The sequence below is a fragment of the Tiliqua scincoides genome, chromosome 2 (assembly GCF_035046505.1).
Source record: "Tiliqua scincoides isolate rTilSci1 chromosome 2, rTilSci1.hap2, whole genome shotgun sequence".
NCBI classification, from domain to species: Eukaryota; Metazoa; Chordata; class Lepidosauria; order Squamata; family Scincidae; genus Tiliqua; species Tiliqua scincoides.
In genome coordinates, this window is record NC_089822.1 from 190,441,421 (window position 1) to 190,456,490 (window position 15,070).

General features: G+C 39.6%; 1 protein-coding gene across 5 annotated transcripts in view; it reads right to left on the bottom strand.

Moving 5' to 3' along the window:
* Positions 1-15,070, bottom strand: part of FAM13B (family with sequence similarity 13 member B) — a 79,211-nt gene that overhangs the window by 62,670 nt on the left and 1,471 nt on the right. For 4 of the 5 annotated variants that reach the window (XM_066618516.1, XM_066618515.1, XM_066618518.1 and 1 more), the window contains exon 2: positions 1,319-1,424. In XM_066618516.1, coding sequence (XP_066474613.1) covers positions 1,319-1,336 — 18 coding nt within the window. In that variant the 5' untranslated portion in view covers positions 1,337-1,424. Of the gene's footprint in view, positions 1-1,257; positions 1,425-15,070 lie in introns of all 5 variants that reach the window. The other variant, XM_066618517.1, reaches the window with a different exon arrangement.

The window sequence follows — 15,070 nt, forward strand, 5'->3', positions numbered from 1 at the left end:
AGTACGCTTCTTAAATTGATAAACATTTAAAAACCACAGTGCAAGCATAATTTAGATTTTTATTTACAGAACCACCATCTATCATTTCAAAGCAAACAAAAAGACATATAGTAATACTAGATCAAAACCATGATCCCACAAAAATTCAGTGACAAAACTCCCAACAGTTACTCTGAGGCCAAAAGCACACCTCTTCTTATGATCAGAGAAATGTCAGTCAACAGTGATGGTCTTGAACTAGTTACCAATACTGCCAGTTCCTCACAACCTCAACATATTTTGGGCCAAGTCAAATGAACATCCCACATTACCCACAGAGTCCAGAGCAGCCATGGGATTACATGCTATCTGATCCTTCTAGTAGTCTCTCCTTAATCCTATACAATGTAACAATCGATTCAGGAAAATCACATCAGTATTTTAATGTGCGATCTCTCTGATCTTGCAAGTTGGAAGTTCCAGTAAAGCAATCTCTATTCTGCAGAACCAGAGAGATTCCATGTTCAAAGTGCACAACTGTTCCAACTCAGCTCATAATTTGTACAGATATGAGAGAAATAGGGAAAGAATGCAGAAGCTGCTGGGAGGGCATATGCAATCCCAAAGTCTAGTCTCAAACTCTCAACTGGCACAATAATAGAGGTTGAGGGTTATCCTATGCCCCTACAGTAGAAATTCCTCAGAACTACAATAGCATTAACACTTCAAACATATAAAGTGCTTCATATGTGTTATCTTGAAGGCATAGCCACACTGAAAGGGAATTATTATTCTCATTTGTAGCTAAGGAGCTAAGGATGAGAGGTTTGCCCAAAACCACATAGCAAGTTCATGCCAAGTCTTTTAGTCACTATGTTACACTAGCTCTCACTAAAATGTCGTATTTGTTAAAGTAAGCCAGATTCATTGTCCAATACACCTCATAAATCACATCTCATTCTTTAAAAAAACAACCCACAGCTTTATTAAGATCTCACTTTCTCAACATTGGTCCAGTAAAGTACTTTTTCTAGTGTAATAGGGTTAAAAGCAGATGTACATATGTTGCCTTTACAGTCATTACAGACACAAAAACGGGGGGGGGGAGAGAAGCGTTTTCTGTCATATGCAAAAGTGTTCTCATACAGTGCAAGCTTGTAGTACTTGAAATATTACAGAATCTTTGAAGCATGTCTTCAATCATGATATTTGGAATGAACAAGCTCTCTAATAATAATTCATTAGAAGAAGAAAAACTTAACAGCTGAGAAAACCTACCTCAGAGCACTTAAAGACCTACGTTTACAAAATATTTTCTATGCCAGCTACCCTTACTGACCAAGCATTCTTTTATCATTTATGGTTGCTTGAGGTTATGGCAGAAGATCAGCCTGTAGTTCCTCATTGAAGAAGAGCAGAATTCGATCAGCACCTCAGCTGTTAATCTGAAAAACATATGAACACATTTTTATATTATATATGTGGCAAAAATTTAATTAGGATTCTCAGAATTCTTTAAATGATTCTCAAGAACAAGGTTCAAAACAGCTTTACCAGATCCCGCTATGACTAAAAGATATTAAGTAACCAACGTTTGTATAATAAATTTTCATTTAAAATGAAGACAACAGTAACCACCTAATCCAACGGTTCCCAACCTTTTTTCATCCTTTGACAGCCTATTTCCAAAAATTCTGTATCCCTCATTATTAGCAAAATGTTTGCAATTAATATAGTTGCTGTTCTTTTAAACGTTTATCTTGTATCTGTAAATAAATGGCCCAATAATGGGAATAAAAGCAATGGAACAATTTTTATAAAATACAACAAATACTTTATACACAACAACTGTCCCGTGATGCTTGAGCTTGTTTTGAGGCACATAGTTTTTTTAAATCAAGTTCAATTGATGTAAGATGGTCTTTAATCTGTATTTAATGTATTTAGTAAGAATCTTATATGAAGGCGTAAAAAGAGAAAGCCCCCTCTGCCAGCTCCATATCCTTGTTTGTGTCGCTGGCAAGTTTTGTTTGTCAATGCCTCAAGAATAAGGAAGGTTTCATACTAACCCACACACTACACACCAGGGCTTAGGACAGTCCTCATCTCCCATATATGAAAACCCATCATACATTCATCACAGTATTTTTTTTACCTGCTTGATGAACTGAAAACTGTGCCTTTTTAACTGTTTTGCACCGAAGTGTTAGACATGTCCCGAGAAATTCTTAGTGACTGATCACTTTCCACATCTTCACTTTTTACTGTGCCACTTTTCAACTACTGATCCATATCTAAAAATACACAGATTGGTGGGGCTTTCACAGCTAGCCAGCGAGCGGCCTTCCTTCCTGCCCCGTCAGCCCCACAAGATGTTCTAATACAGACTTGCCTTGTCCTGCCATTACTCAATTCTTTTTTGAGCACCCCTAAAGATCCTGGCAAGTACCCCTGGGGTATACATACTCCAGGTTGGGAACCACTGACCTAACTTGATCTAATCTGATCTCCACAGACATCCCAATAGCCAGAATCAAAGTATTCCCCATTCACTCCAGCATCAGAGACCGTCTCAAAGGCCTACATGCTGCTGTTCTGACATCACTTTGAAGGAGCTTTTTGGGAAGTGGTGGCAGAGAACCACCAATTACTATATCTTTGCTAATCAGACATGGCAAGGGTTCCCAGCTAAAAACAAGAGGTAGAGGGTATGCCTTGTGTTCTGAAAAGCTTGCAGATCAGACAGAACCATACAACTGCAGGCCTGGCAATTTCTCCCAGGTTGCAATCCTGTACACATTGACCTGGGAAGACATACAACTGAATTCCATGAGTCAATGTTTGTAGTGCAGAAGTTATAAGTTATAAGTCCAGAGAATGGCATTTTTTAAACCTAGCATATGACATGTGCCTTAGAAAAGTCTTTACTACTGAAGACTTGCCAAAGGACTCTATTTCTTTAAAAATCTTATCTGTCATTCTTCACTTTTGCAATAAAAATTTTTGGACAAGGAATTAAAATAAGCATCTTCATGGCCAAAATCCATGCTCTCCACATATCTTTGATTTGCACCAGAAAGAAATAAATGTTATATATAATATTTGAACTTTTAATAAAAATTTTATAAATGTATTAATGGGGGAAACACAGGATTAGAAGTTTTTAAAAATGTGTTCATAATCTAGGCAAAGCCTAAATAAATATGTGAGTTTATTTGGTTTGAGGAAACTACTACCAGTTTTGAAAAAGCAGATAGTATTGTTGCACTATCATGGCTTAGATTTCACAGATGTGGATCCTGAGAATGTATGTTGGGAATATGTGGGAAGGGAATGGAGATTATGTGTGCACATTTGGAGTGGGGAGATGCTAAGAGACAGATCAATGCTTGGCAAATAAACCAAGTTAATATTTATGGGCCCTGATGAGGACAGCCTCTAACTGCTTTCAAAAAAGTATACAAGGAAGTCCCCATATCCACAGATCCCGTATCCATGGATTCATTTACCCATGGACATGGGAGGACTCCCTGCACTCCACCCTCACTCTCCGAGGGCAAGGGGAGCACAGCAACAATCCAACAATTCCTCCAGAACTTTCTCATGTCCCTCTATGCATTTAAGGCAGTGTTTCTCAAACTGTGGGTCGGAACCCACTAGGTAGGTCGCGATCCAATTTCAGGTGGGTCCCCATCCATTTCAGTATTTTATTTTTAATATATTAATGCTGCCATGATACGTGACTGCATTTAGGGAAATGTTAGACCTGTACTTTTTAACAAGCAACTATGTATATTCTTTGAACAATGACAGTCAATGGTACTGACTCCTGCGTAAGTGTGGGTATGATTGCAGCCTAGGATTGCTAAAATTTTCCTGCTTGATAATGTCACTTTCGGTCATGACATCACTTCCGGTGGGTCCTGACAGATTCTCATTCTTAAAAGTGGGTCCTGGTGCTAAATGTATGAGAGCCACGGCTTTAAGGCATTAAAAACATCATTTCTGTTTTTGACGAAAAATCAGAAATCATGGTTTTTGCTTTAAACCAGCATTCTGAGGCCCTCAGAGGATTTGGTGGGTGGGGGGAGGCATCCCCCATAACCGCAGATTCACATATCCACAGGGGGTGGCGGTGGTGTTCTGGAACACTTTGCACAGTAAGAATACATTGAAATTCAATACAAACTTGCTGACCCAATGTCTACATCAGCTATTTTCAACCTCTTTCATCTCATGGCACACTGTCGCTAAAATTGTCATCATGGGATCACGTATCTCATCATGATCATTTACTGAAGGAACCTGAATAATTTTTTTACTATCAACAGTTTCTTCTTAGCAAAGTTGCATGTCTCAAATCAATATAAGTACAAGCTTGTTCCCCAAAGCGTCAATTATACTCTGGTACAGCATTTTTCAACCAGTGTGCCATGGCACACATACTGGTGTGCGACGAATAAGGGGAGAGGCATTTGTTAGTAAGGGCATTGGGGGATGTGAGCTATTACTCACCCCCACAGAAAAAACTTCAATCAAAACTTTCAATCAAATCAATCAATCAAACTTCAATCAAAACTTTACAATCATAAAGGTTCTCTCTTTCAAGAACCAACAACATTTCAGAATGGATCTTCCTGGTTTGGTCTATCTACGAGCATCTACAGCATCTATATCTACAGCAGCACTCCCAAAACATTGTTACCAAGATTGCAGCCAACCTTTTTTAAGCTGTTTTGACTACAAAAAACCCAACTGCCAAATATGCAGCATCACATGGACACATCAGTAAACATTAATAGCACTTCTCACCAAGCATTATCCAGTCACCTGGTTGCCACAGGTGCTCTAACCACAAAGGTTATCACCAAATAAAAACTAGCAGCCACAGTTAGTCACATGCTAATGTAATCCAGGAGGGTGTCCGCATGGCTAACCAGCCAAGTTAGAGAGGCTGTAAAAGGCAAGGAAGCTTCCTTCCGTAAATGGAAGTCTTGCCCTACTGAGGAGAATAAAAAAGAACAAACTGTGGCAAAAGAAATGTAAGAAGGTGATATGGGAGGCCAAGTGAGACTATGAGGAACGCATGGCCAGCAACATTCAGGGGAATAAGAAAAGCTTCTTCAAATATGTTAGAAGCAGGAAACCCGCCAGAGAAGCGGTTGGCCCTCTCAATGGTGAGGGAGGGAAAGGGGAGATAAAAGGAGACTTAGAGATGGCAGAGAAATTAAATGAGTTCTTTGCATCTGTCTTCACGGCAGAAGACCTCGGGCAGATACTGCTGCCTGAACAGCCCCTCCTGACCAAGGAATTAAGTCAGATAAAAAGAGAAGATGTTTCAGACCTCATTGATAAATTAAAGATCAATAAGTCACCCTGATGGCATCCATCCAAGAGTTATTAAGGAATTGAAGAATGAAGTTGCTGATCTCTTGCTAAAATATGCAACTTGTCCCTCAAAACGGCCACGGTGCCAGAAGATTGGAGGATAGCAAATGTCACACCGATCTTTAAAAAGGGAAAGAGGGGGGACCCGGGAAACTACAGGCCGGTCAGCCTAACATCTATACCGGGTAAGATGGCGGAATGCCTCATCAAAGATAGAATCTCAAAACACATAGATGAACAGGTCTTGCTGAGGGAGAGTCAGCATGGCTTCTGTAAGGGTAAGTCTTGCCTCACCAACCTTATAGAATTCTTTGAAAAGCTCAACAGGCATGTGGATGCGGGAGAACCCGTAGACATTATATATCTGGACTTTCAGAAGGCGTTCAACACGGTCCCTCACCAAAGGCTACTACAAAAAATCCACAGTCAGGGAATTAGAGGACAGGTCCTCTCAGGGATTGAGAACTGGTTGAAGACCAGGAAACAGAGAGTGGGTTTCAATGGGCAATTTTCCCAATGGAGAGAAGTGAAAAGCGGTGTGCCCCAAGGATCTGTCCTGGGACCAGTGCTTTTCAACCTCTTCATAAACGACCTGGAGACAGGGTTGAGCAGTGAGGTGGCAAAGTTTGCAAACGACACCAAACTTTTCTGAGTGGTGAAGGCCAGAAGTGATTGTGAGGTGTTCCAGAAGGATCTCTCCAAACTGGCAGAATGGGCAGCAAAATGGCAGATGCGCTTCAATGTCAGTAAGTATAAAGTCATGCACATTGGGGCAAAAAATCAAAACTTCACATATAGGCTGATGGGTTCTGAGCTGTCTGTGACAGATCAGGAGAGAGATCTTGGGGTGGTGGAGGACAGGTCGATGAAGCGTCGACCCAATGTGCGGCAGCAGTGAAGAAGGCCAATTCTATGCTTGGAATCATTAGAAAAGTTATTGAGAACAAAACAGCTAATATTATAATGCCGTTGTACAAATCGATGGGAAGGCCACACCTGGAGTATTGTGTCCAGTTCTGGTCACCGCATCCCAAAAAAGACATAGTGGAAATGGAAAAGGTGCAAAAGAGAGTGACTAAGATGATTACTGGGCTGGGGCACCTTCCTTATGAGGAAAGGCTACAGCGTTTGGGCCTCTTCAGCCTAGAAAAGAGACGCCTGAGGGGGGACATGATTGAGACATTCAAAATTATGCAGGGGATGGACAGAGTGGATAGAGAGCTGCTCTTTACACTCTCACATAACACCAGAACCAGGGGACATCCACTAAAATTGAGTGTTGGGAGAGTTAGAACAGACAAAAGAAAATATTTCTTTACTCAGCATGTGGTTGGTCTGTGGAACTCCTTGCCACAGGATGTGGTGATGGCGTCTGGCCTGGACACCTTTAAAAGGGAATTGGACAAGTTTCTGGAGGAAAAATCCATTACAGGTTACAAGCCATGATGCATATGTGCAACCTCCTGATTTTAGAAATGGGTTATGTCAGAATGCCAGATGCAAGGGAGGGCACCAGGATGAGGTCTCTTGTTATCTAGTGTGCTCCCTGCGGCATTTGGTGGGCCGCTGTGAGATACAGGAAGCTGGACTAGATGGGCCTATGACCTGATCCAGTGGGACTGTTCTTATGTAACCAAGAAATGAAATCCAAGGCAAGACCATGCATTCAGGAGACAATTCAATAGTTCTCATTGTTCCGTGACCCAAAGTAAATGGGTTGCAAAGTAAAAGACTGCTCCAGAAACTGGGGTTACCAGAAGAAAATTGAGAGGAACTATCTCCAGCTACAGAGAAACATAGACTATGCCACTTGCTACAAAGACCTCTACTGAAAACAAAGTTACTACTTCATTCCTACTTGTTAATAAACAAAAGGTTATTCTGTGTCATGCACAACAGCTTACTGTACTTACAATTACATACTTGGGCGCAAAATACATCTCCATATGTTATATCAGATAGTATAATCAATAAAATCTAATGCCTTATTAAAAAGTGCATAACATTTGAGCTGGAAGAAAAATCAGCAAGGTTCTGCAATACATCTTTATCATAAAAACAGAAGTTTAACATTTATCACAACAGACTAGGTTAGTGGTTGAGCAAACTGTGAGCCATGGCTCCCCAGAGAGCCACAGAAACCAGTCAGGGGAGGCACAGAATCCTTATTTAAAAAAGCCACCACACTGGATAATATATAGGATTGTAGCCCAAATGGGGAGCCACGACCAATGGCTCAGTAGGTCAAGGGAGCTGCCAGTTCAAAAAGTTTGGAAACCACTGGACTAGGTTTTCAATCTGTCCTGCTTCTTACCATTTGTCCTTCCCCTCCACCCCCAATCTGGCCCACTATAATCATAAAAGCAAACAGTAATGACCAGAGGTCAAATACTGTCAAACACTCATTTCTTCCATGCAACAATTCAACTCAGTTCATGAAAACACAAGATGTATACACATTATGCACACACATTTCATCATGAAGATGGGAAAAAAGTATTTCCAGTTCATGAAGACTGAGTTCTAATTGTGATCCAGGAACTGATAGTAAGTCTATATAGTACTTGTTAATGAAAACTCAAATTTGAAGACACAAACAATTAACACAGCTGGTAAACATTGCAAACAATAAGTACGTTTTCTACTTACATTTAGAAATTCTTTATACAAGAGGAAAAAAGTATATAATGAGAAGGGAGAGCCTGCAAAGACAGAACCGGTAGCAGCCACACCTATAGCCCTAAAGTTTCAACTCACCTCCTTTATGATGTATTTATATGAATTATGTAAAGTCTGATGCAGTAATAAAAAATATGGCCTGTGTAGTATTTCAAGGCTAAAGGGCTTGTTTGTCAGAAGGAATAGGATGACAGATAATAACAAAAACATTCTAACTCTCATTCCTTCCAAAGACTTACTTCTAAATATACATTCATAATCGCTGGAAGTTTAATCATGTTTTCAAACTATACTGTAGACATTTTATATTTAAGAGCTCCCCCTGCAGGCCACAGGTCCACATATTGAAATTTGCAGTAAAATGGTCATAAACTTTACCATGCTACCCAATTCATGATTGCTCAATCACTTGTTAAGTACAGAAAACACTACAATTTGCCATTCAACCTGATCTACCTCCCAGTAACTGTATATGTTCCTCCTATGAATCCATGCCACATACATTTGCTGAAAATAATAACTTCATATGTCTTTAGAAGCACAAAATATCTGTACTATAATCTAAGTTTAATGCACAAAATTTTTCCAACTGTTAATACTGAGTAGACTATTACAATTTCCTTTTTTCACTACAAAATCCAAAAATAAAGACAATCACCGCAGGCACCCGCCCATAAGTCGACCCCACAGATAAGTCGAGGGCAAGTTTTGAGCCAACAATCATTGAATTTTCTATGACCCTCGGATATGTCAGGGGTTAAACTTGGGGGGGTGTCTGACTATAGATTTTACCCGAGGCCAGATCCTGAAAAATAACCTACTACTAATTGTTACCTAAGAACTGTAGTCTCTAATTTATTAAAAACATAATAAAAGATCATAAGATACATTTTTATTCTTTTTCAAATTCTAGTCTTCACCATCTTTTTTGTAAACACTATCAGAGTAAGTGCACTGTAAGCAACATACCGGTGGTTCCCAACCTGGTATTCATTTACTCCCAGGGACACTCAACAGGACCTTTAGGGTACTTTTTTTTTTTTTAAGCAGGGGGAGAGTAACTGGCCCATGTCACCCCAGCACTGTCTGTTCTAGTGGCTGTCTGCTGGTATTCATTTGCATCTTTTTAGATTGTGAGCCCTTTTGGGACAGGGAGCCATTTAGTTATTTGATTTTTCTCTGTAAACCGCTTTGTGAACTTTTAGTTGAAAAGCGGTATATAAATACTGTTGTTAATAATAATAATAATAATAATAATAATAATAGAAAAAGAATGGAATAATGGCAGAAAAAGGTAGGCCATGCTCCAGAATGCATGGCCTAGAAGGGAGGTAGACAGCTGGCTATGAAAGCCCCACCAATAGCTAGTTTTTGGTCATCAATTCATCTATGAACCAGAGATTGAAAACCAGCACAGTAAAAAAGCTGAAACATAATATGGAAAGTGATCCATCACCCAGAATTTCTCAGCACACTTCTGGTGCAAAACAGTGCAAAGGCAGAGTCTTCTGTTCTCCAAACAGATAAAAAGAGAAAACACTGTGATAGATACATGAAGTCTGGGCTTTCATATAGAGGAGATGAGGGCTTGTCTTACTAATTACAAATATTTTGCTAATAGGAAGGGTACAATTTATGGAAATGGGCTGCCAAGGGATATGCCAGTGAAAAAGGTTGAACCATGAATCAAATCCACCTTTAAGGTGTCTGGTGTGTTAAGCCAGAGCTCTACATACAGCATATAACACATAACTGGGAGTGTGCAATTCAATTCACAGCAAAGAGATGCAGCTGCATATATTTGCAGCCCTTTTTACTCAGAAGTGGACCCACTGCTTTCCATGGGTGTTATTCTGAAGTCATGGTACACTGAACTGTAGCCTGGGAAGGAGGGTCCCATCCTGGTATTTCAAAAAACAGACCTGCTTTGTAAGCATTTGCCAAGCAGAACCAGAACCAGGTTGCAGCAGAAGGAAGGAGATTAAAAGGTTAACTTTGGCTGGAATTTCCCAGTTGCCCTAGAAGGGATCTCTGCCCTGCCTGCCTGGTGCCTGCCTGCTGCTTGAGAAACTTGGCGCCTGTCTGCCCTTGAGAAAGGAAACTGTTCAGAGTTGAAAGGCTCTGCCTTCTGATTGACCCGGAGATCAGGCGGAGCGATAATTGGAGCTTGATTACTTGGCAAAAATTTCACATACTCTACCGTACCTATTTACAAAGTGCGGACAATTGCTTCTTTTTTTGTAATTGCTCTTTTAGAATGATAACCTTGATCTAAATCATTAATTTAAAAAATTTATATCAACACTTAGCTCCAACAACTCAAATATGTTGTAAGATCTATTGGTCTTACTTTGTTGCCCATCATATATAATTCCCTATGTTTCTTACCACTTCTTTTAAATCGTATCTTTGCATAAGAATGAATTATTGTATAGTAGATATACACTCTACTAGCTTGAAGCATTCAGGGTGGCTTTATTACACAGAATGTTAATTACTGAATATACTTGTTTTATACTACTTTGTGCATTAACTCGGGGGTGCCCAAACCCCGGCCCAGGGGCCACTTGCGGCCCTCAGGGACTCCCAATCCGGCCCGCAGGGAAATTCCAGTCTCCAATGAGCCTCTGGCCCTCCAGAGACTTTCTGGAGCCCGCACTGGACCAACACAACTGTTCTCAGCATGAGGGTGACTGACCTCTCGCATGAGCTGTGCAACAAGGGCTGCTTGCTGTTTGACATCTGTGATGCCGAAGCAGAGGCAAAGGAAACACTGGGCTTGCTTTGTGCAAGGCTTTTTATAGGCCTTGTGCGATTGCAAGACCTTCATTCATTCATATAAGTTCCATCTCTAATATATTCATTTATGTAAATTTATTCAAATTTTATTTCCGGCCTCCAACACAGAGAGAGATCTGTCAGGGAGATGTCAGAGAGATGATGTTGCCCTCCTGCCAAAAAGTTTGGACACCCCTGCATTAACTGATGGACAAAGGAGCAATGAACAAGCTGACTTTTTGCTTTATAAACACACTTAGTTAACAGAATAAAGAATAGGGAAAAAGCAAAGTTTGGATTATTACTAAACACTGCAATGAGTATAACAGTTGAGAACTGCAATTCTGTTCTGCCCACTGGTAACTTTAAACGCTCTTGACCCAGCTAGGGAGAAGTGTCCTGTTTATATGAAAAAATAGTAGGAAACCAAATTGTTCAAGTTTTAATTTCCCTTTATATAACAATAAAGAAAGAAATTTTGGACTTTCTATTGTAATTGTTTAGCATGCTTTAGAAATATGACTGACCTATAAGTATGAACAAATAAATCTTCAGAAAGAGTGGCTACTTGCTTGACCTGGCCACCGCTGTAGAGTTACCAATTACAGTTTTAATAAACTCCATCCTTCACAAAGCCAACCTTTCCTGCACCAGACTTTCATACATGCTGTTGCTGCTCCAGTTTCCACAACTCTGAATTTGAGAAGCAGCCTCTCAATATTCTTTAATAGTATAGAGCTGAGAACCCTCAGACACACACACACACACTCCAAAATGGTTGTATTAACTATAACTCAAACTGAGAGCTGTGTATTTCTCTTTCTCTCTAACAACAGGATGATGCCCAAGACTTGTGTTTTGTGTCATAATGCTTCACCCCTACTTCATCAAGTAACTGCAGACCTGTGATACTAGAAATTAAGCTTATCTAGTCACATCACCATAGGAATGCAGTACTGTGCTACGCAATACATAGTCTCTTATTTAGAAGAATTCATCTGTGATTTATCCATGAATATATCGATAAATTAGAGGTTCTCCAGGAAACATAGCCAGGAGAGCAGATGACTCACTCCTCCTGGAATCTTTACTTCAAAATAGGATAAGAGGAAGAAATGCAGGACTTGTCATGGGAACCAAGGAGGAGAAAAACCCATTAGGCAAGCAGGCAGGGAAGAAATTAAGAATGAGGATTGCATATCAGAAAACAGACTAGTAAGAAGCAAAGAGGCACAGGACCAAGTCCTTAAAAACCCACACACATGTAAATACAAGATTAGTGACTGTCTAGGCAGAGAAATGAGAATTCAGGACTGAAGCTGCAAGCGATTCAAATGCAACAATCGCACAGCAACAAGAGAAGTACAGGAAAGTAGAAAAGGTCAGCTGCAAGTGAATGTTTCTAAAAATGAGGAAGACAAAAAACACAGTCACCTCCATTGCTCAGTATCAGAGAAAAGGAAGCAGATGAGTGCTTTGAATTTTATTTGCCGGCAAAAGGAGCAAAAACACAGGCACCATTTATTATTGAATAGCAGAAGAACAGGGAGGGATAATGAAATAGTCCAATTACAGGACCAAAGAACTGGAGATACAAACAAAAAATACAGAAGATATTTGCAAACTTAAAGTTTCTATCCAAGTACTGTAACAACACTTCCAATTTAGCATTACTCGGGGTAGAAAAGTTCAAAAGGCACATAAGATGTCATTGGAATCTCACTAACATAAAATATAAAATCTGCATAATATTGTTTTGCAATTAGAGGCCGTACTTTGCAGACTAACATAATAAAAATGCACAGTATTCGTAAAACTCCAAATAACCCTTTTGTGTTAGGAAATATTGGGTGGCATCAATACCACAAATGGAACTGCTAGAATAAGCACTAATCCGATCAGTTTTCAGACAACCCCTCCAACATCTGTACCATATCCTGAACTAGAGATCACTTTTTCACTTTGAACTACAAAGACCATTAATTAAATTATAATGGAGGCACAAATGAGCATTCAGTACAGTATCTAGTCTCATTTGATTCATGAAAAGAGATACATGCAAGTCGTCACTTGACACTTCAGACATCATCTGTACTTTTAGTTATTTCAATATTCGCTGTTTTACCAATCATTACAGAGCACATCAAACCTTACTATACAGACCAAGGAGTTAAAATAATCTTTCTACAGAAGTATGGAATAGATCTCTAAGGTTTGCAAGGTTTAATAAATATATTAAGTGTGATGAAAAAATATGAATTGAAGATGTACCATAATTGCTGATTTCATTGTATAAATTTATTTATAATTATTTCATTGTAGAAATTTATTTATATTTATATATAATTATAAATACTTTTATACTGATGAAAATAGTAACTTTTTTACTAGTTTAAAATATTTAAGAGCATTTAAATAAAGATTAGAACTTCCCTGCTTTTATGGTAAATTTTAAGGAACAAGTCTCTGAAGCCATTATCAATATGGCTTCAGAGACACAAATACCCTCTATGCAGGGTGGTTCAAATTTTAACAGTCGGGGAGAGGGCCACATGACCCTGGCATCACCCCCAAGTGTGTGGACACAAAGTAATTGGCAGTGAGGTCATCATGTCACTGCTAATTACTTCCAGGTTCTGAGTCACCGAAGTCACTTGGGAGGCGGTAGGTGAGGCAGGGTTTTTCTATCTCCCTGCCACGCTGTTCCAGCCTCTCCTTCTCAAAAGTAGAAGCTGGAACTACACAGCAGGGAGATCAAAAAGCTGCTGAAGCAGGAAGAGGCTGCAAGTTGTGGCTGCAGTGGGATTTTTGATGGCCACCAAAAAGGGTCCCGTGGGGCATGTGTTGAATCAATTCTAGGAGAACATAAAATGACACAAATAAAAGGGGGGGGGGGAGAAGTTTTTAAGAAAGTGTGCACAGGATTTTTAGATCTCCCTTCTGGGCCATTCTAGCTTCTCCTTTGAAAAAGAAGTAGCTGGAACAGTGCAGAAAGGAGAATGAACAGCTGCTGAAATGTGAGGAGGTGGTGGGTGGTAGCTGTGGAGGGGCTTTTCGAGGACCACCAAAAAGGGTTTCACAGTTTGCATGTGATGCACAGGCCTAATGTTAGACCACCCTGTCCTAGGGCAAACAAACAGTGAAGTTAACAAACTACTAAACCTTCTTTGAATGAAATAACAGTTATGTGCTATCTAGCCTTTACAGCCTCTCTCCTGCAACCCAATCTATGCTACTATTATTCCTGGCAATTTCCAAATAGCTTTAAAAACTTCTATTTGTATTAAAATCAAGAGTTAATTTCAAACAAGGTTATTTTAAAAAATTTACTGACTAAAGTATTTAAATTTATTTTTATCCACTCCACAAAGAATGAGTTTCTCATTCCTCAAGATTAATAAAGGGAATGCAGTGCATTGGTTAGTGAGTGAGAGTGTGGGTAAGCAGGGTCAAATCCCCACTCAGCTATAAAGCTCATCAAGTGGGATTCTTGGGCAAGTAACTACAGGCAGCTCTACATTTTATGCAGCAAATACAACTGCTACAAGTACACAGTGTTACATAGGCAATTCCAAAGCAAATGGAGAAAGCAAATGACATTCCTGAACCTTTAAAATTTCTATGTGGTTATATCTTCAAACAGCTTCGGACAGGTTGATTTGATCAGCCTCCTTGTATCTCAAACAGGTGTTTATGGGTATGCAATTCGCATTTTGTGTGTCTGGGGCAGCAAAACTTGTTTAACAGCTATGAGTACCCACAACAATCATGCCTGTGTGGAGCCACTCAACCCCTCAGTCAAATTTAACAGGGCGTGGAAGAGGATAAAATGAGAACTCCAAATATGCCACTCTGAGATGCTATATATAAATGACAAGTTACAGCAATATTGACAATAGCAGAGAATACTGGTGGGCTGCTTAATTTTGCACATTTAAAGGATCTCCAAAGCTGTCAAACTTAAACCCTTTACATGCCAAACCATCTGCAGAGAAAATCTCTGGGTATCTGTTATGGAATCACCTTGCACTGCAGAAACTTCTGGGATATTAAGCAAAGGACACAACTCATATAGTATTTATTATAGCGAGAAGTGTGATTTTCCCTCAGTGATAACACATGTAAAATAAAAACATGTAATACCACTTTCTGCACATCTTCTTGTAAAAACACAAATAAACCAAAATCTACCAAAAAAACACCTGTTTTCCAACACCTAACTGACTGTATAATAACTGTGGCTGCA